Source organism: Thamnophis sirtalis, unplaced genomic scaffold (genome assembly GCF_051295495.1).
Source record: "Thamnophis sirtalis isolate CommonGarterSnake01/CBP01778 unplaced genomic scaffold, rThaSir2_p1.2 scaffold_11, whole genome shotgun sequence".
Lineage (NCBI taxonomy): Eukaryota > Metazoa > Chordata > Lepidosauria > Squamata > Natricidae > Thamnophis > Thamnophis sirtalis.
The window spans coordinates 65,248,168-65,269,468 of record NW_028261391.1 but is presented as its reverse complement, the minus strand read 5'-3'; the positions used below and the strand labels follow the sequence as shown (position 1 = coordinate 65,269,468).

Sequence of the window (21,301 nt, the reverse complement as noted above, 5' to 3'; positions counted from 1 at the left end):
AACCTCCCCAAAATGGCCCGTTTCACAAAAATGGGCTCGTTTCCCCCCCCAAAAAAGGCATGAATAGCCTTGGGGTGGGCCAAAAACGAGCAAAAAATGGCCCGTTTTTCGCGAAAACAGGTCTGTTTTTGTCAAAAAAATTGTATGCATAGCCTTATGGAGGCTTATGGAGTGCTGCTGGGGGCTGGGCGGGAGGCAAAAACGACCCTTTTTTGCTCATTTGTGCCCTTCCCAGCCCCCAGGAGCTCTCTGAAAGCCTCCATAAGGGTATGCATGGCCATTTTGGTGAAGGGGTGGGGCTTTGGGAGGCAAAAAATGCTGCATTCAGTGTATAAGACGCACCCAGATTTTCTGCCTCTTTTTTGAGGAAAAATGGTGCGTCTTATACTCTGAAAAATACGGTAATTAAAAAAAAACACAGTTCCCCTCATTTAAGATGTTACTTTTGATCAATGGTGATCCAGATTTTGAATCAGGTATTACTGCTTCCTTTAGAGGCACATTTTTATCCAGCTAAAGTTAATATTATTGCTGCCTGTTTAGTTGATAATTTTGGAATTTTGGAAATGTGGATTGTTTGATCTTTTCAAGTATTATTTTCACATATTGAATTGTGACATAATCTATAGGTAGAAATACTTCCAAACTAATGTCATTTCATCGTTGCTAAAATGCTTTCATTATCTATTCTGAGACAGATTGCCCAATCAATTACATTTTATTATGTGACTTGAATTTCTCTATTTTTCTTTCAAAGCTGCTATATTAATGAGACTGCCTTTATCTGGTACCTTTAGAAAGAATACATTTTGAATTTGGTTAGAATTAGCATTTTCTTCTCTTCTATGAGCAATGTCTTTGCCCAACTATTCTTAAATCCTTTTACACATCTTCCGTGACCCGACAAATGCGCGCACGACAAATGCGCGCCGACAAAACCGCGGCGAGAAAACCGTGATGGCGAAATTGTACCCACAACAGCGCACCCACAACAGCGCACCCACAAAAGTTCGATTAGGGTTAGGGTTAGGGTTAGGTTCAGGGTTAGGGTTATTACTTTGTTTTTGTGTTGTTTGCTGATGGCGCGCTTTTGTCGGCACACTGTTGTGGGCACGATTTTGACATCACGGTTTTCTCGCCGCGGTTTTGTCGGCACGCATTTGTCGTGCGCGCATTGGTCGTGCGTGCATTTGTCAGTGAACCCACATCTTCACATTAGTATTAAAGTATGTCATAGGATTTTTACTCTGTTTTGATCATATTCCTTGATAGTGTTCTGGTAACATCTTTTCATAAAGATTAAATGGCCACATAGTGTCGTAAATTATTCAGAATTTGTATCCTGACAATATACCTCTAAAGTATTGATAAGAAGTTTGGTTTCATGATCGGCTGGCTTTGTTTGCATTTCAGGTAGACGAAAAGAATGAATTTTGGTTTAAATATATTTCCATCCATGTTTGAATTGAACAATTTAATGAAGACTTAAATCACAACTAAGTTTCACTCTTTACATTGCAGATATTATGTTGGAATCTGTTACTGTTTATCAAACCAGTCAACATCCTGACCTCCAGGAATCCTTGACGAATTATTTCTCACAAGAGGTATTTTGTTTTCTGAGTCATCTTGAGTTCAAGACACTGCCTTCCATTTATTTATCTGGTACAGTTACCGTTGAACAGAGGGTAGACCAGTGATGGCAAACCATTTTCTTATGGCGTACCAAAATTGTCCATGTGTGCTATCATGCGCGCAGGTATGCCCACACCAATTCAATCCTCTCCACCCACCTGCGCATACACGCATGATCTTCCCGCATATGGACGCACAACCCCTTCCCAGGCTCCGGAGGCTTTCCTGAAGCCTGGGGAGGGAAAAACGGCCCCAACGGGTCAAGTTTGTTCCCAAACTTCCGGTTAGCCCATTGGGCCTTGTTTTTTGCCCTCTCCAGACTCCAGAGGCTTTCCTAAGGCCTGGGGAGGGCAAAAACGGCCTCCTCCAGCCCTCCAGAAGGCCGAAAATCAGCTGGCCAGCACGCGCATGCACTCCGGAGATAACAGCTGGCGTGCCAGCAGATATGGCTCAATGTGTCACCTGTGTTCACCATCACAGGGTTAGACTAAGCAAATGCCTTGGAGATATTTTGCCCTGCTACTGAGGGAGAATTTCTATGGCTTTGTGAACTGACAGGCATTCTGGTAACCATTATATGACAGCATTCACAATTGTAATTGTAATTTAATTGTAATTTAATAAATTTATATGGCGCCCAATCCCGTAGGACTCCGGGTGACTTACAAATACAAGAATAAAATAAAATAAAAAATATAGAGAAAAGAGAAAAACAGATTTAAAAACAACACACCATGCACTCAAACCTAGATGGGGCTGGACCTCATTTATAGGGTCAACAGCCCCAGGCCTGCCAGAACAGCCAGGTTTTAGTGGCTTTTCGGAAGGCCGAGAGAGTGGGAAGGGTCCGGATCTCTGCGGGTAGATCGTTCCACAGGGCCGGAGCAGCTACAGAGAAGGCCCTCCCCCGGGGGGGTCGCCAGCCGGCATTGCCCGGTTGATGGTACCCGGAGGAGGCCCAGCCTATAAGATCTTATCGGCCGTTGGGAGGAACATGGCAGGAGGCGGTCTCGCAGATAGCCAGGTCCTAGGCCAGTGTTTCTCAACCTTGGCAACTTGAAGATGTCCGGACTTCAACTCCCAGAATTCCCCAGCCAGCGGATGCTGGCTGGGGAATTCTGGGAGTTGAAGTCCAGACATCTTCAAGTTGCCAAGGTTGAGAAACACTGGCCTAGGCCATGTAGGGCTTTTGCCAAATGGGCTTCCCAGCTTCCAAGTGGCCATTCTTTGATCTGGTAGTAGAGTGGTTTTGCTGAACATAATGCAGTGCCATTTCCATGGCACTCATGTGCCTAAATTAGGAAGGAAGGTGACTTTTAACTTCTGAAGCAACTTATCTTTTTAAAGAGTCTATGAGTATTGGAAAACTGAACACATAAAGAAATATCTGTTCCCCCTCTCAATATTTTCATTTGAACAGGGTGTTCCGGCTAGTGTTATTTTCTTCAGCCCTTCTGGTGTCAAATATTGTCTGAAGCAAATCTTGAAGTTGTCAGGGGATTTCGTTTCTCAAATTAAGGTATGTTTTACACCAGAATTTTGACACATAGCATTTTATAACTGCTACAGAATTGATCTGAAGGCCATAAATTCATTGAACATATTTTTTTAATCGGGCTTCATGATCAACACAGCATGCATATCTCTACTACATTTCATCTTGCTTTTTTCCATCACTTCTGTTTTAGTTTAAGTTTAATTATTATACAGTGGGGCAAAAGAGTATTTAGTCAACCACCAATTGTGCAAGTTCTCCCACTTAAAAAGATGAGAGAGGGCTGTAATTGACATCATAGGTAGACCTCAACTATGAGAGACCAAATGAGAAAACAAATCCGGACAATCACATTGTCTGATTTGGAAAGAATTTTTTTGCAAATTATGGTGGAAAATAGGTATTTGGTCAATATCAAAAGTTCATCTCAATACTTTGTTATATATCCTTTGTTGGCAATGACAGAGGTCAAACGTTTTCTGTAAGTCTTCACAAGGTTGGCACACACTGTTGCTGGTATGTTGGCCCATTCCTCCATGCAGATCTCCTCTAGAGCAGTGATGTTTTGGGGCTGTCACTGGGCAACACGGACTTTCAAATCCCTCCAAAGGTTTTCTATGGGTTTGAGATCTGGAGACTGGCTAGGCCACTCCAGGACTTTGAAATGTTTCTTACGAAGCCACTCCTTTGTTGCCCGGGCGGTGTGTTTGGGATCATTGTCCTGCTGAAAGACCCAGCCACGTTTCATCTTCAATGCCCTTGCTGATGGAAGGAGGTTTGCACTCCAAATCTCACGATATATAGCTCCATTCATTCTTTCCTGTACACGGATCAGTCGTCCTGGCCCCTTTGCAGAGAAACAGCCCCAAAGCATGATGTTGCCACCCCCGTGCTTCACAGTAGGTATGGTGTTCTTTGGATGCAACTCAACATTCTCTCTCCTCCAAACACGACGAGTTGTGTTTCTACCAAACAGTTCTACTTGGGTTTCATCTGACCATATGACATTCTCCCAATCCTCTTCTGGATCATCCAAATGCTTTCTAGCAAACTTCCGACGGGCCCGGACATGTACTGGCTTAAGCAGGGGGACACATCTGGCACTGCAGGATCTGAGTCCCTGGCGGCGTAGTGTGTTACTGATGGTAGCCTTGGTGACGTTGGTCCCAGCTCTCTGCAGGTCATTCACTAGGTCCCCCCGTGTGGTTCTGGGATTTTTGCTCACCGATCATTTTGACCCCATGGGGTGAGATCCTACGTGGAGCCCCAGATCGAGGGAGATTATCAGTGGCCTTGTATGTCTTCCATTTTCTAATTATTGCTCCCACCGTTGATTTCTTCACACCAAGCTGCTTGCCTATTGCAGATTCAGTCTTCCCAGCCTGATGCAGGTCTACAATTTTGTTTCTGGTGTCCTTCGACAGCTCTTTGGTCTTCACCATAGTGGAGTTTGGAGTGTGACTGTTTGAGGTTTTGGACAGGTGTCTTTTATACTGCTAACAAGTTCAAACAGGTGCCATTAATACAGGTAATGAGTGGAGGACAGAGGAGCCTCTTAAAGAAGAAGTTACAGGTCTGGGAGAGCCAGAAATCTTGCTTGTTTGTAGGTGACTAAATACTTATTTTCCACCATAATTTGCAAAAAAATATCTTTCCAAATCAGACAATGTGATTGTCTGGATTTGTTTTCTCATTTTGTCTCTCATAGTTGAGGTCTACCTATGATGTCAATTACAGGCCTCTCTCAACTTTTTAAGTGGGAGAACTTGCACAATTGGTGGCTGACTAAATACTTTTTTGCTCCACTGTATATCCATAAATGCATAAATAAATCCTCTAACATGGCTCTCTTTTCAGTTTGCTGCTATAGGTCCAACAACAGCTGAAGCTCTTGTAAGTGAAGGAATCTTAGTAAGCTGTACAGCCAGTCGTCCTACGCCACAGGATCTTGCTGCTGAACTTAGAAAATGTCTGTAGCTGTAATACATTTGAAAACTCTATGATTGGAATTATGTAATTTGCAGTAATATCTAAAATTAAAATTAAAATATCTAAAATTAAAAATACCTTCTTTACTATTTGGAACGATCTCCCCGTAGAGATTCGCACCCTCACCACAGTCCAGAGCTTCCGCACAGCCCTTAAGATCTGGCTATCCCGTCAGGCCTGGGGATAAGATCTTCATACACCCCAACCGAATGTTGAATGAATGTTGTGTTTTATTGCTATTATTATTTGCACTCACATATTATTTTACGTTCTGTCTTGCACCCCCTTCCCATGAGTTGTAAGCCGCCCTGAGTCCCCTCAGGGAAAAGGGCGGCCTATAAGTGACAATAAAATACTAAATACTAAATACTATTTAATATTAGATTATTTCTGCAATCATTGGAAGTATACATCTGTCTGGCCCCCCCTTCTTCGCTCGTTCAAAGACGACAGGCAGACAGACTTAAAAGGAAATAACTTTATCAGTCCTCGGCTCAGACTGGCTGCGAGCCCAAAATAAACATAAATAAAGTCTCTGGCAAGAAGATAACAGAATGCAAAAACAAAGATCTCTTACGACCAAACCAGGTGTACAGAAAGAAAGCAGATCACTTCTCCAAGTGTCTCCTTGAATCAGGGTTACAGAAAGCAAATCACTTATCCAAGTGCCTCTCACAAACAAACCATGACCGATGAACCATGAACGAACGACGAACGTTGACTTCTGCAACCAGGGCGTGGCACCATCAGTCCTTTTATCTCCTGAAGACCACACTAACGAGCCCCAGCTGCATTGTTATTCCTGCATCCCGACTCAACTCACAGCAAACTTCTGCTGAGTCACAACACTATCTTTGATATTTTCAACACTTCTGTTGTATTAATAGCAGTGATAAATACTGCTATACACTAACCTGGATTATATGACGGGTAATCTAACTAATGTTTGATAAGATAGCTTTGTTTACACAAAAAGGAACGGAATTGTAGCTTTAAATCGTGTTTTTGCATTTCCTTAGTAGAAGATAAAAATATTCATACTTGAATAAATATATTCATCAGGTTGTATTTTAGGGAAGCAGGGCAGAGAAACACCAATTAAATTGAAGGCATTGGATAAGAAAAAAGTAGTAAATAAATCTAGTTTTTACCAATACTCTTACTTTACATCTCTACACTTTTCTATCTTTGCAAATTATCTTTTTTTGCACACATTTTGTGAGTGTGTGTCACATTCCTTGTGCATGATACAGTCTGTTTAAAATTCATTCAGATTCTCTACCAGAAGCCCAAAATATTCTGCATATAAAATTTAAATATATATATATTCAGATCCCGAAACAACTAACTTCTAAGATAACCCGCAGGCATTCCTTTTATAGTTCTCCATAAATATATTAAACAGTCATCCTCAGCTTACTCCCTGCTCGGTGTTCATTTGCTAAGCATTCCTTTTACAACAGGCATGCCTTATTTTTATCTTAAACCATTCTTACCACATTCATCAACTAATCTAGAGCTCCATAATTCAAGCATTACCAATTTCATCAGATGCTTTCCGTAAATCAACACAATGTCAATAAACTCTAACACACACGTTCCTCCGTGATAAGTACACAATAAAAATTCAAAACCTTGGTAGTCTTACACCTTTAAAAAGAGACGTATGGGAAACAAGGAAGACCAAGTCCTTGAATTAGAAGCTGTAGGGTCACAAATGAAAAAGCTTTGTTCTACCTAAATGCTAAACGTTCTTCTCTAGACGACAGTACCATATGTTTGATTACTTTGTTTTTCATATTTTTGATTCTGCTATCTGTAAGCTGAAGTTAAGTTTAATTAAGTTAAGTTTAATAAACTTATATGCCGCCCAATCCCGAAGGACTCCGGGCGGCTTACATAAAAGACAATTTAAAAAGTACTAAAAAGTTTAAAAAGTAAAGAAAACAAAGCAGGTTAAAACACAACACACACTCAACCGTAGTGGGGCTGGACCTCATTCAAGAGGTCAACAGCCTCAGGCCTGCCGGAAAAGCCAGGTCTTAATAGACTTGTTGAAGGCCGCGAGAGTGGGGAGGGTCCGGATCTCTGGGGGTAGATCGTTCCATAGGGCCGGAGCAGCTACAGAGAAGGCTCTCCCCCGAGGAGCCGCCAAACGATATTGTCTAGTTGACGGCACTCGGAGAAGGCCCACCCTGTGAGATCTTATCAGTCGCTGGGAGGTATGTGGCAGAAGACGGTCCCGTAGCTATCCAGGCCCCAAGCCATGTAGGGCTTTAAAGGTGATGACCAGCACCTTGAAGCGCGTTCGGAGACCGATCGGGAGCCAGTGCAGCTCACGGAGGATGGGCGTAATATGGGTGTATCTAGGTACACCCAATATCGCTCGCGCGGCTGCATTCTGGACCAGTTGTAGTCTCCAAACGCTTATTCGTGAATTTTCCAAGGCTGATGCAATAGAATGACAAGGTGAGAGATACTGTTCTGTTAGGGAAGCTTATGTGGCAGTTTTGAATGGAGAGGTCTTTCAGATGCCTTACTAGAAAGCATGATACTAAAGTATGTGAAAGCTTAGACATTAGTATCCCTCTAATTTGTTCAGACAGAAAGTATGATGCCTGACTGCTCCAGTGGAGAACAAAAGGTATATTACACTAGTTATTTAGTGCTCTGGCTTCAGAACTGACAGTTCCTGCTCTGCAATTTCTCTCTGATGCCAAAGTACATTAACTGTAAAGATAGAGGGAGAAGAGAATTGCCGCTTATATAATATAAAGGACAGGGTTTATGGGCACTAAAGCAATTCAGCTGTTTTTGTAGTCACTGGTCAGCATAATTATATGTATGATCCAGTCAGCTAGAGTCAAGTCAGCTCTTGTAGAATTGTAGGTGGCGCGGTGGTTAAATGCAGCACTGCAGGCTACTTCAGCTGACTGCTAGATCAGCAGTTCAGCGGTTCAAATCTCACCGGCTCAGGGTTGACTCAGCCTTCCATCCTTCCGAGGTGGGTAAAATGAGGACCCGGATTGTTGTTGGGGGCAATATGCTGACTCTGTAAACCGCTTAGAGAGGGCTGAAAGCCCTATGAAGCGGTATATAAGTCTACTGCTATTGCTATTGCTATTTCAGATCCTGTTCTTCAGGAGTTGTGCTTCTGTTTTTCATTTTTATGTCAACTCTTAAGTTCTCAAATAAGAGCTTCATAGTAGTGGGCTACAGTGTTGATTCTACATACCTCCCAACGACCGATAAGATCGCACAGGGTGGGCCTTCTCCGGGTGCAGCCAATGCATTGTCTCCGGGTGCAGACAATGACAGCTGGCAACTACCCGGGGGAGGGCCTTCTCCGTAGCCACTCCGACCCTATGGAACGAACTACCCCCAGAGATCCGGACCCTACCCACTCTTATGGCCTTCCGAAAGGCTATTAAAACCTGGCTATTCTGGCAGGCCTCGGGCTGTTGACCTCATGGCTGAGGTCCAGCCCCAATTAGACTGGGTGTATGATGTGGTTTTTAAATCTCTGTTTCCTCGTTTTTTAACTTTTTTACTTTTTAAAATGTATTTGTTGTAAGCCGCCCGGAGTCCTTCGAAATTGGGCATCCTATAAATTCATTAAATCTAATCTAATCTAATTTAATCTACAGTGCAGAACACAAAGTAACAGGTAGACATCTTAACATCCCCTTCACAGCAAGAAGCTCATCTGGTTCTATTCGTACAAAACTGCTCTCTGTTCTGAAGAATTCCCTTCAAAGTGCGCTGAACATTTTTCTTCACTGACAATCAATTTAAGCTTTCCATTCTGACAGCAAAAACCCTTTTCAAGTCAACTCCTCACATGCAAGTTACGTAAGAGCCACACATTCAACTGCATTATCGGCTGCATTTCAAAGGCAAGATAACTTTCTTGTTCATAATCTAATATCTCATTCTTTAAAATCCACTTATTATTTTTTAAAAAAGCATTATTTCAGCAAATATTGTTTTGAGAAGTAATAGTGGTTGCTACTTAATAAGGTTAAAGGAACAGCTGGCTTCCTAATGAAGATGCTACCATTTTGTTAAAGTGCAGAAATAACAAGACATTCAATAATGGTATATCGCCGAGGTGGCGCAGTGGTTAAATGCAGTACTGCAGGCTACTTCAGCTGACTGCAGTTCTGCAGTTCGGCTGTTCAAATCTCACCGGCTCAAGGTTGACTCAGCCTTCCATCCTTCCGAGGTGGGTGAAATGAGGACCCAGACTGTGGGGGCGATATGCTGACTCTGTAAACTGCTTAGAGAGGGCTGAAAGCCCTATGAAGCGGTATATGAGTCTAACTGCTATTGCTATATAATTTCAGCGTGTGTGTTGTTTTGCTACATTTTAAAACCTACAATAATGTTTTGAAGATGTAGGGATGTCCATTTTAACAACCAGAATTTGAGGGACCTATTAGCTCAAAGGTATTTCATTTACAGACACATTTTCTATTGAAAAGGATCAGTCTCATGAGAATGAAACATAAGACACACAGATAGTAATAGAACTACGGTTCAAAACAGCTTTATTTGTATCAGGGGCATTACCATCTGCTGTTTCTTTTAAAAAATCTTTTGTTTAAAATTTGGTGAAGCAGAAATTGATGTTAAGGAGAAAAAAAATAAGCTACATGTAATCTTCTGCAAATTAATACATTTATCAAATTGTAAATAAAAGTGATGGGTAAAATGCATCTAAGAGGTTCCTGTTTAGATTGCTTCCAAAATTTGCAAGCCAATTTAAGGAATCTGTTCCTTCAAAATAATTGATTTGTTAATGCTGTAACTCAGTACATAGGATGCTAACTCATTCTACAGTACAACCATTATGAATTAGTTTGTCAAATAGATATTAATTACAGTATTTAATTTGAATTAAGTAGCTTGCATCTCTTCAATCGCATAAGAAAGGGGTTGATTTCTGCCAAAACTGCATTGATAGCTGTCCAAATTATTCTCTAGTCTCCAGGAGCAGAGGAACAGCTGTCAGAATGCAAATTAGGGCAATGAGTAACTAGGACCTCAGAGCTAAGATTAGGAATTCTGTTCAATGATTCTATACCACACTGGACTATATAGTGAAATCTCAAGGCCTATTTTTAAAATATTTTACGTGGGAAGCATTTGGAAAAGGGCAAAATAATAATAGGAGTTGGCCCAAGGAAAAAGAAAAATGAAACACATTTAAAGGCAGCATTGAATATTGGATTAAGCAACGAGGCAATAAATTCCCAGGCATAATATAATTAAATTATGATCTCCATTAAAAAAAAAAAAAAAAAGCAAACCAGAAGCTGTAATGCCTTGAGTATGGGTGGGTATTTTCCCCCACCTCTGAAAGTTAATTTTTTTTGAAACAAAAGATGTGGTTGAGACGGTGGAATGGGATGGGGTGAATATTTTGGCATTTTTTTTTAGTTGGGAGAATTTGAGTAAGATAAAGGTAAAGATTCCCCTACACATGCATGCTAGTTGTTTCCAGCTCTAGGGGGCAGTACTCATCTCTGTTTCTAAGCCGAAGAGCCAGTGTTGTCCGAAGACGTCTCTGTGGTCATGTGGTTGGCATGACTTAACACCGAAGGTGCATGAAGCGCTGTTACCTTCCCGCCAAAGTGATGCTGTTCCAGCAGGCCTGGGGCTGTTGACTTCACTGTTGAGGTCCAGCCCCGACTAGAATGAATGTATGAGGGTGTTTGTTGTTTTTAAATTGTTTTCTTTATCGTTATGTGCTTTTTCTTATATTTTTTGTAAGCCGCCCGGAGTCTTTCGGGATTGGGCGGCATATAAATATATTAAATAGAAAGAGAAGAAAGGGGGGTAGGAAGGAGGGAGGGAAGGAGGGAGGGAAGCAAGGAGAGAAGGAGAGAAGAAAGGAGGGAATGTAGGAGAGAAGGAAGGGGGGAAGGAAGGAGGAAAGGAAGAGGGAAAGGAAGGAGAGGAGAAAAGAAAGGAGGGAAGGGAGGGAAGGAAGGAGGGAAGGAGGGAAGGGGAAGGAGGGAGGGAAGGGGAGTAGGAGAGAAGAAACAAGGGAAGGAAAGAGGGAGGGAGGGAAGAAGAAGTAGGACCGTTGTAAGATAAGATGGATCTATGGGATGTTAAAAAAGCAATCTTCAAGTATATTGTCAACAGTAGGGAAAAATTGTTATAAATACATATTATTAATAATAGTTATGAGATCATATAATTGTGAATGTATATACGAAATTTATAAAATTAAAATAATTAAAAAATTAAAAAATAAAAAATATATTAAATAAGTAAATAAATAAATAAATAAATCCCTATTTTTCTACTTGCATTTTTTACATGCTTTCAAACTGCTAGATTGGCAGAAGCTGGGAAAAGTAACAGGAGCTCACCTTATTACACAGCACTAGGGATTCGAACCCCTGAACTGTTGATTTGACAAGCTCAGCGCCACTGAGCCGCCTGATAGAATTTGGGTAGAGCTACACAAATATGCTTAGCCTCCAAAGTTCAATATATCTATTTAAAATAGTAAAATAGGAGTGGAGTAAGAAACCCACCCCTCCCAAATGGGCTGAATAATTACAGAACCCAAATTGCTCACATGTGCTCGGGACCTATTGTTGACCTATTTTAGCTAGCATTCCACTCACACTACTATTTAAATAATTGTCTTGTTTTTTGCACTTTAAAATATTTTTAAAACAGAAACAATATGTTTCTGATTGAAAGATGGTCCAGAAATATTTTCTAGAAATGTACTGAATCTTTCATTTAAAAAAGAGGAAGAGAGCTGCTACATAGTAATTTTGGATGATGACAAAAAGGCAAAGAATTGTAACTACTCAAACACTGGAGGGTGGCAGTAGATGGGAAATTAAGACAGAAAAATTAAAGTTGGGCATGAGTATTGGCCAACAAACTACATAGAAATTGCTGGAGAGAGAGAGAGAGGAGGAGTAGGGAAGAGGTAAGGGAAGAAGGAAGGAGAAGGAGAGGAGGAAGGAAGTAGAGAAGGGAGGGAAGAAGGAAGGGAAAGGAGAGGAGGGTGGAAGGGAGAGAAAGAGAAGGAGAGATAGTAGGAAGGGAAGAGGAAGAGTTGAGGAGAGGCAAGGGAAGAAGAAAGAGGTAAGGAGAGGTGGGTGGAAGGGAGAGAAAGAAAAGGAGAGGTGGGTGGAAGGGAGAGAAAGAGAAGGAGAGATAGTAGGAAGGGAAGAGGAAGAGTGGAGGAGAGGCAAGGGAAGAAGAAAGAGGTAAGGAGAGGTGGGTGGAAGGGAGAGAAAGAAAAGGAGAGGTGGGTGGAAGGGAGAGAAAGAGAAGGAGAGATAGTAGGAAGGGAAGAGGAAGAGTGGAGGAGAGGCAAGGGAAGAAGAAAGAGGTAAGGAGAGGTGGGTGGAAGGGAGAGAAAGAGAAGGAGAGGTGGGTGGAAGGGAGAGAAAGAGAAGGAGAGATAGTAGGAAGGGAAGAGGAAGAGTGGAGGAGAGGCAAGGGAAGAAGAAAGAGGTAAGGAGAGGTGGGTGGAAGGGAGAGAAAGAGAAGGAGAGGTGGGTGGAAGGGAGAGAAAGAGAAGGAGAGATAGTAGGAAGGGAAGAGGAAGAGTGGAGGAGAGGCAAGGGAAGAAGAAAGTGGTAAGGAGAAGTGGGTGGAAGGGAGAGAAAGAGAAGGAGAGGAGGGTGGAAGGAGAGAAAAAGGAGAGAGGGCAGGAAGGGGAAGAGAGAGGGTAGGAGTAGGGGAGAGGTAAGGGAAGAAAGAAGGAAGGAGAGGAGGAAGGAAGTAGAGAAGGAAGGGAGGGAGAAAAGAAAGGGAAAATAAGGTTGTGTTACAACAGGCGCTAGGGATGGTAAACAAAGCAACTCAAACTGTATATTATAACCTTTTAAATAGAATAGCAAAAGTATAAGAATGGCAAAGAAAAAGAATAACTAGGTGAATGTATACCTATAATTGTATGCAAGAGAATAAATGACAGTAAGAATATAAAGCACAATATAGGTAAACAATATTTGGTTATAAATAGCTAAGTATAAATAAATATAGAATAGTACATAAAAATGGATAACGAATAAGGAGACCATGAATGCAAGATAGAAATGTATAGAAGGGAAAACACTAAATGTAAAGAAACCGATACGGAACTGCTGTATGATATACGATGGAATTTCTTGTTCCTATGTTGTTTTAAGTCATGTGTTTTTTGTTTGTTGATGTGTTTAAAATAAAAATTAAAAAAAAATAAACTGCTGGGGTTACAGAGAAGAAAATCAGTGAAAGGGCTAGGTCAAAAATGACAGGAAAATATTGGATGTTTAATCTGTATAACCATGGATATGACAGAAAAGACGCCACACAATATCCGGCCTTCATATGCTGAATTGCTACGTGGGCAGAATTGTACTGACCAGATCTTACAACAGAAGTTTGAAGCAATCACCTCAGGGACCCCCCCCAAGGGGTCCATCCTGCAAGAATTGTGCTGGTAAATAGATTCATAATATTGTTTTGTCATTTTAACACGTGAACTTCTCCACTTCCAAGACAAATGAAGGCAGCTGTTATTAAATAACTTCAGGGTAAACCGGTCTGTGTTTTTCCGCTTGGACAATTGTCCTACTTCTGCCATTTATTTAGGTTCCTGCACAAATTAATATTTTAGCAGGCATGCCTGACAAACTATAATTAGCCACGAGAAACTTTTAGTGAGGCATCTGTGACACTATGAAAATTTCGAAGGGGTCTACTAGTACAAAAAAGGATCTAGACCAAAATTTCCTAAACAAAGTAGCTAAAGTGCCATTAGGTTGCAATAGATGCTATCATTGCTAACTCTGTAAAATACAAATGTTGCTTTTGGGAAGAGTAAGCAAAAGGAACACAAAACAAAAGTAATAAAAATGCTAGCCTATAGGGCTCATTTTCAATCAGACACATTTTAATATACAACTTTATTCGCATTTCTGGGGGAAAAAATGGGGGGGGGGGGTGAAATGCAACATGGTTCATCTGCCTTATGCAACATTCGTCCCCCTGAAGTGAGGTTAGCTCCATTCCTCTTAATGTTCTGGAAGGACACTGGTAAATATTCACGCAATTGTGCCTGGTGGTCTTTTATATTTTAGTAACAATTATTTTACGTTTTTAATCATTGATCTTTTTATACGTAGTTTTGCTATACACAACAGAGGTGAGTTCCTACCAGTTCGCAGCTAAGAGCCGAGGTGGCGCAGTGGTTAGGGTGCAGTAGTACTGCAGGCCACTTCAGCTGACTGTTATCTGCAGTTCAACGGTTCTAATCTCACCGGCTCAGGGTTGACTCAGCCTTCCATCCTTCCGAGGTGGGTAAAATGAGGACCCGGATTGTTGTTGGGGGCAATATGCTGACTCTGTAAACCGCTTAGAGAGGGCTGAAAGCCCTATGAAGCGGTATATAAGTCTAACTGCGATTGCTAACTGCTATTGCTATTCGGTAGAACCGGTTTGTCAAATCTACCGAACCGGTTAAAAGAGGTTCCACCAGTGGACCCGGAAAGCAGGCCACACCTACAGAAGAGGTTCCAAAATTTTTGAAACCCACCACTGCCCCCTCCCCCCCCCACACACAGACAGACTGACAGAGAGAGAGAAAGAGGAAGAAATAAATAGAAAAAGAAAAAAAAAGAGTGAGAGATGAAAGAAAAAAAGAAAAAAGGGACAGAGACAAAAGGAAGGAAAGAGAGAGAGAGAGAGAGAGGGAGGGAGGGAGGGAGAAAGAAAACACATGGCCGGCAAGCCACTCCCACAAAGGAGGCCACACCCACAGAGTAGGTTCCAAATTTTTTTGAAACCCACCATTGATACACAACCACTTTTGTCACATGGGTGGCCATATAAATTTGATAATGAACTACCTTATCCCGCTAGGACAAGACCATCCTATCCATGCTGCTGAGAGAGGGCAAACTTTGGGTCCTGTCAGTCAAAGAACTCCAACTAGTAGGATAGAGAAGAGCCTTCTTTGCTGCAGCGAGCGCCCACCCCCTGGAACATTTCACCCTCTAGGGCAGAGGTGGGGAACTATGGCCCCTTATTGACTTGTGGATTTCAACTCCCAGAATTCCTGAGCCAGCCATGCTAGCTCAGGAATTCTGGGAGTTGACGTCCACAGCTCATTAAAGGACCATAATTCCCCACCCCTGCTAAAGTAAGATCTGCCCCCTCTAACCTTCTGCAAGGGCCTGAAGATCTAGTGGGTCTGGGGACCAAATGGATTGAGTCCCACATTGGGGGTGGCTGCTAGATTGATGGCAGACTCTACCTCCCCCTCCCCAGCCTTGCTTTCTGCTCAACTTTTTGTTATCATATTGATGTATTTATTCTCATTTTTTTGTCATTGTTACTTTACTGCTCTAATGCAGCCCACGGGCAGGATGTATCATGTGCTGGCCATGCCCACTCCCGTTTTAGCAAAGGGGAAAGTCCCGATATGTCAAGGGATGGCACTGGGACGACATGAGTTTGACACCCCTGCTCTATTAGTTCACTTCAGATGTCTTCTAAACATCTGTTCATGACCCGACAAAAGCGCGCCAACAAAACCACGGCGAGAAAACCGCGACGTCAAAATCGCGCAGACAAAACCGCGCCCACAAAAGCATGATTAGCGTAAAGGTAAGGGTTAGGTTTAGGGTTATTACGTTATTTTCGCGTTGTTTGTTGATGGCGCGCTCTTGTTGGCGCGCTGTTGTGGGTGCGATTTTGACATCACGGTTTTCTCACCGCGGTTTTGTCGGCGCGCATTTGTCGTGCACGCATTTGTCGGTGAACCACGTCTGTTCATTTTTCTTCCTTTTTATTATTGTAAGGCTCCTAGAGTAACCCCATGGTGAGATAGGTGGCAAATAAATTTAACAAATAAATAAAATACAAAAAAAAAAAAAAAAACCCTTCATAGTAATATTTAAAGAATAATGGTCAAAATTTATTTCTCCAACTGTACAATCTTAAATATGTAACAATATAAATAAAATCAAGCAGTCCATATTGGACAGAAACACACATTCCATTTTGATCAAGGCACTGATTTACCACAATGCAGAATGCCAGCATTAAGGTGGATCATTGAATTCCCAGATTGTTTCCTTCATTGTCCCGAGTCAGCTGTTGCAGTATATTTAAAATAACATCTGTTCTTTCCAGTAAAGTTAGATTTTTGTTTGCTGCTGATCGCAAGAGAAGTGAGTAAGCGTACTTATTCACCTTGAGATTTTCTTCATCTTTACTGCTGGAGAAAAGGAGAGTGGAACAGAGGTTAATCCAAATGCATAAAGAACTCTGAAAAATACTCTCTTTGCTATAGGACAGTGATGGTGAACCTTTTTTGGCTCGTGTGCCAAAAGCGGGGGGAGCGGAGAGGTGTCGTGCATGTGCGTGCCCCACCCATAATGCTTTGCACATGACCCCAGCATGCATGTACGCATGAGCAGCGCTCCCCCCATTTTTGGAGTGCTTTTTTCACCCTCCCCAGGCTCCAGAGGTTTTATAGGAGCTTGGGGGGGGGGGGAGAAATAGCCTCCTCCGCCCTCCCCCGGAGGCCCTCCAGAGGCTACAGGAGCTTCCTTGAAGCGTCCGAAGCGTAAAAACCGGCCCTATGGGGAAACCGGAAGTTTGGGAACAGACTTCCGGTTTGCTCATTGGACCGGTTTTAGCCCTCCGGAGCCTTCAGGGGCCTTCAGGAGGCTTCCCTGAAGGCTCCAGAGGACTAAAACTGATCCTACGAGCAATCCAGAAATATGTTCCCAAACTTTCGGTTTGCCCGTAGGGCCGGTTTTTCGCGCTCCGGAGGCTTCAAGGAATCCTCAGGAGGGAGAAAAATGGCCTCAAAACACTGAAATCAGCTGGCCAGCGCACGTATGCATGCTGGCCAGTTGACAGGGCAACGCCTCCCGTGCCCTGAGAAGTGGCTCTGTGTGCCACCTGTAGCCCGCATGCCATAGCTTCCCCATCACGGCTATAGGACATTAATAGGAACAAGAGACACTTCCGTTTGTTCAAGAGGGAGAGTTCCTTAATTTACATCCATTTTTTCCTTACTGAAGGTTTTTCAGTCACATCTCATACTGCTTCTAAAAATAGTCCAAATCCTTAAAAATAGTTTTTCAGGAGGAGAGAAAGCTTCATTTTGGTGGCAATTTATTGGATCAAAAGCTTATATTCTTTCAGAACTGCATCCATATATAAAGTTAACCGAAGACATCTATTTGCACGTTCCTTTCCCATCCTTTTTAATAAGAAAACAGATATTTTCCACAAATATTTTTGCTCAAAACAAGAAGCGATTAAAGTATTAACGCTTAGCAACAGAAGGAACAGCCTAAATTATTATACTTAACAGTTACACAATTCTAATTCCAACAATTCTATCAGAATATCCAGAATTGTTTTTCTAATTATCAATTTAAAATGGATTATGTAGCCAAATATATTGAGAGACATGTAGTAATAGCAACCTGGTTCGTGCACTGCAATTGCATTGATTGGTTTATATAATCTCTTAATGCAATATTGCCTATAGGTTTCCATGAAGGAAATCTCTTACATTTTATTTTGATTAAAGAAATGGATCAAATTAAGAAATTATATCCCTGTGAATTTGTTGTATTTTAAAATACTGTACTTAAATACACTGTCACTGCTCTGAAATATTTCAAAGTGAGAAGTTTAGCAGAGTTGAAATACATTCAAGACACACTCCTAATCTTTCTGTGCAGAATATTGAACTCAAATGTTTCCCTAGGTAGTTTAAGGTTATTTTGTTTCTTAATAGCAAAATTAACTTTATACATTCGAAAAGAATTCTAAAAATGTGCCTTTTGCCCTTTTATTTATTTTCTGTGGGGCTTACAATGGGACTTGAATATTTGGATATGTTCAATGTCACAGCATGAACACTGTTCTAAATGGACTCTGTTGGCATGTGCAAGTTATCAAATTACATTTACAGAGCCGAGGTGGCGCAGTGGTTAAATGCAGCACTGCAGGCTACTTCAGCTGACTGCAGTTCAGCAGTTTGGCTGTTCAAATCCCACTAGGCTCAAGGTTGACTCAGCCTTCCATCCTTCCGAAGTGGGTAAAATGAGGACCCGGATTGTTGTTGGGGGCAATATGCTGATTCTGTAAACCGCTTAGAGGGGTGAAAGCCCTATGAAGCGGCATATAAGTCTAACTATTGCTATTGTTGTTGCTACATAAATGCAGATGCAAACCAGGGTAATATTCACAGCATCTATCTCCCTAAAACTGTGATACAATACAATATGCTGATTAAAATTTTACAAACCTAAAACTTGAATTTAGATTCCAAGTCCCAAACCGCAGGACTATTGGCAATCCTGCTATCATGGCTGTTCACTGCTGGCACGCAGAAGTGTTATAATATCAGCCATAATTAAAGAGTTCAAAAATATCACAAAAGTACAAGCGGTCCTTGTTTAGAGATCACAATTGGGACCAGGTTGGTGATGTGAAGTGGTTACTAAGTAAAACCACAACTGGATTTATTATGTTGATTTGCTCTACAGGCCTGCAAAGGCCATAGTTGTGAGGATGGGTCATATAATACGAGACAGTTGTTAATAAGGACTACATATATAGTCCTTCAGAAATCATGTTTGAATGAGAAAAATATTATACAACTGATTATTTATATCATACTCTTTGAAAAAAATATTGATTTTAGTTCCTTCCATCTGCCCCAAATGAAAATTTCAAACTTCTAAAACTATGGTCAGGCGCGATAAACTTCTATTACTATAGTACCAGTATATTCTATTATTACTAGTACCAATAGAATTGGAGCAACTATTGGTATCAACAGATTATATAACAAATGAATTAATTTTGAAATAGGAATTATATTCTTTATGTTCTATATTTATATTGCCATCTTGTGGAGATTTAGAAATTCCAATACAATTCCTGTGAACCTTCTATTACAATTATAACCAGCCGTACATTCATCTCTTTTTCTTTATGGATATCTTTTGTCCTGGAATGCTAACATTATCAGTTTTAATTTGATTATTGACTTTTTCCTGGCAAGATGGCAGAGTATTTCCTTTCCCTTTCCTTCTTGTTAAAAAAAAAAACACCATTGGCAGCTCCCCCCCCCATTTAGTTGAATCAAAGTAATAAGAGCTTAATGCTAAAAACAAAAACTTTCATGACTTGATATAAAAGCTGAGATTCAGTAAACTACACAACAAAAGCATGTAATTTATTACCTTTAATATATGTATGAATTAAGCACATATGAAAGGAATCAGAATTTGCCTGATACATATAGATCCCTGAAAACAAGGGTAATAACCCCTTTTCTATATCTTCAGTTCTTATCTAAATCTTCTATGTTTAACAGAATATATGTAGCATATATGTAGAGCCGAGGTGGCGCAGTGGTTAAATGCAGCACTGCAGGCTACTTCAGCTGACTGCAGTTCTGCAGTTTGGCGGTTCAAATCTCACCGACTCAAGGTTGACTCAGCCTTCCATCCTTCCGAGGTGGGTAAAATGAGGACCCGGATTGTTGTTGGGGGCGATATGCTGACTCTGTAAACCGCTTAGAGAGGGCTGAAAGCCCTATGAAGCGGTATATAAGTCTAACTGCTATTGCTATTGCTATCTTGAAAGATAAACAAGCATTCCCTCACTTAGCAAGGCTCACACTAGATAAGAACATGGAGTAAATGAAAATGAAACACTAAAATGAATAGTTTATCCAACTGTTTGTGCATCCAAAAATGTGACCAGATATACAGAACACACATATGGGGTAACTGCAGAGTTTATAAAACTATTTGGAGTACTGATACCCAGCCAGTGATTCAAATTCACATTTAAAAAGAAATTTCTCCATGGTTATGAGATAAGAGTTAAATGAAAGTAACACAATATGCTGGAACTTACCCAGTTTTCTTCTTGCTTGACGAAAGCAACTTGATGAACTGAAGAAGGAGGAAAGACAATCGAGATTCAAATATACTAAGGAGCTTCAATACTTCTTCTTTATTAAGGTTAGTGGATGGATCTTCAACAGGAACTCTCTCCACGTTGTTTGAGTCCTCAACACATTTCTGAACAGAAAGGGTTTTATGGAATTACTGTAATGTCTACGTAGCATGCCTTCGGAAATTCATTAGATGCACTTCTACAGTCAGAATTCTATAATAGTACAATTTTAGAAAAAGTACTTAAAATGAAGTGATAAACTTGAACCTGTCCAGTCAAAAATCTTTTCATAACAAATATATGAACTTTTTGTAACAAATATTTAAGAGCCGAGGTGGCGCAGCGGTTAAATGCAGCACTGCAGGCTACTTCAGCTGACTGCAGTTCGGCTGTTCAAATCTCACCGGCTCAGGGTTGACTCAGCCTTCCATCCTTCCGAGGTGGGTAAAAATGAGGACCCGGATTGTTGTTGGGGGCAATAGGCTGACTCTGTAAACCGCTTAGAGAGGGCTGAAAGCCCTATGAAGCGGTATATAAGTCCTATTGCTATTGCTAAATATGAACGTTGATGCTTTGACTAAACATGATATACAATATAATATGCAAGCATATCCGAACATAATATGCAAATATGAAAAAGTAATAGTTACCTGTTCCCATTCAGCACCAAGCTCTTTCCTGATAGATTGGAAAACAGACCGGCACTGAATCATTATATCTAAGGCCCCAGACAAAGTCTTGAGTTTTCCAGTGCTGCTATTCTGACCTAGTGGAATCACAAAGGTAAGCAACGTAACTAATTCACACCTGCCCGGCCCCAAAATAGAAATCTGCAGGTCTTTCCTTTTTGAACACATACTGTAAACATTTTTGTTCAAAGCCACCACCAGCAGGTTCTCAGAAAACTACTCATCTATTTAAAATAGGATTGTAGACTAACTTAGGGAAATGCTTTTAATTTAATTCACTTACTTGTCATCTGAAATTCAGCAAACGCCACTCTTTCCAGTTGCACGCGGAGAAGCTCACACGGTGCATCTTTCAAGAGCTGAAAAAACTTCACGGCTTTACCGTAATGAAGATCAACCAGTATCCTGTGCTGTTTACGCTGGTGCTCATCCCCAACCTATATCAATAACGTAGTTTGACAAGTCAGTTCGAGAGAATAGCAACCAGTGTTTTATTTTAGGACATTTTACCAACGTACATGTT

General features: G+C 41.2%; 2 protein-coding genes across 5 annotated transcripts in view; one reads left to right on the top strand and one right to left on the bottom strand.

Moving 5' to 3' along the window:
* The window catches only part of UROS (uroporphyrinogen III synthase), a 29,086-nt gene extending 23,595 nt beyond the window's left edge, over nt 1-5,491 (top strand). For all 3 annotated transcript variants that reach the window (XM_087725972.1, XM_087725970.1, XM_087725971.1), the window contains exons 8-10: nt 1,522-1,607; nt 3,056-3,154; nt 4,988-5,491. In XM_087725972.1, the coding sequence (XP_087582098.1) occupies nt 1,522-1,607; nt 3,056-3,154; nt 4,988-5,107 (305 nt within the window). In that variant the 3' untranslated portion in view covers nt 5,108-5,491. The remainder of the gene's footprint in view (nt 1-1,521; nt 1,608-3,055; nt 3,155-4,987) is intronic.
* A 10,546-nt stretch (nt 5,492-16,037) lies between these two features.
* EDRF1 (erythroid differentiation regulatory factor 1) overlaps nt 16,038-21,301 on the bottom strand; it is a 41,720-nt gene continuing 36,456 nt past the window's right edge. The window contains exons 22-25 of one of the 2 annotated variants that reach the window (XM_087725967.1): nt 21,062-21,215; nt 20,740-20,855; nt 20,048-20,214; nt 16,038-16,364 (exon numbers count right to left, since the gene is read on the bottom strand). In XM_087725967.1, coding sequence (XP_087582093.1) covers nt 16,202-16,364; nt 20,048-20,214; nt 20,740-20,855; nt 21,062-21,215 — 600 coding nt within the window. In that variant the 3' untranslated portion in view covers nt 16,038-16,201. Of the gene's footprint in view, nt 16,368-20,047; nt 20,215-20,739; nt 20,856-21,061; nt 21,216-21,301 lie in introns of both variants that reach the window. The other variant, XM_087725966.1, reaches the window with a different exon arrangement.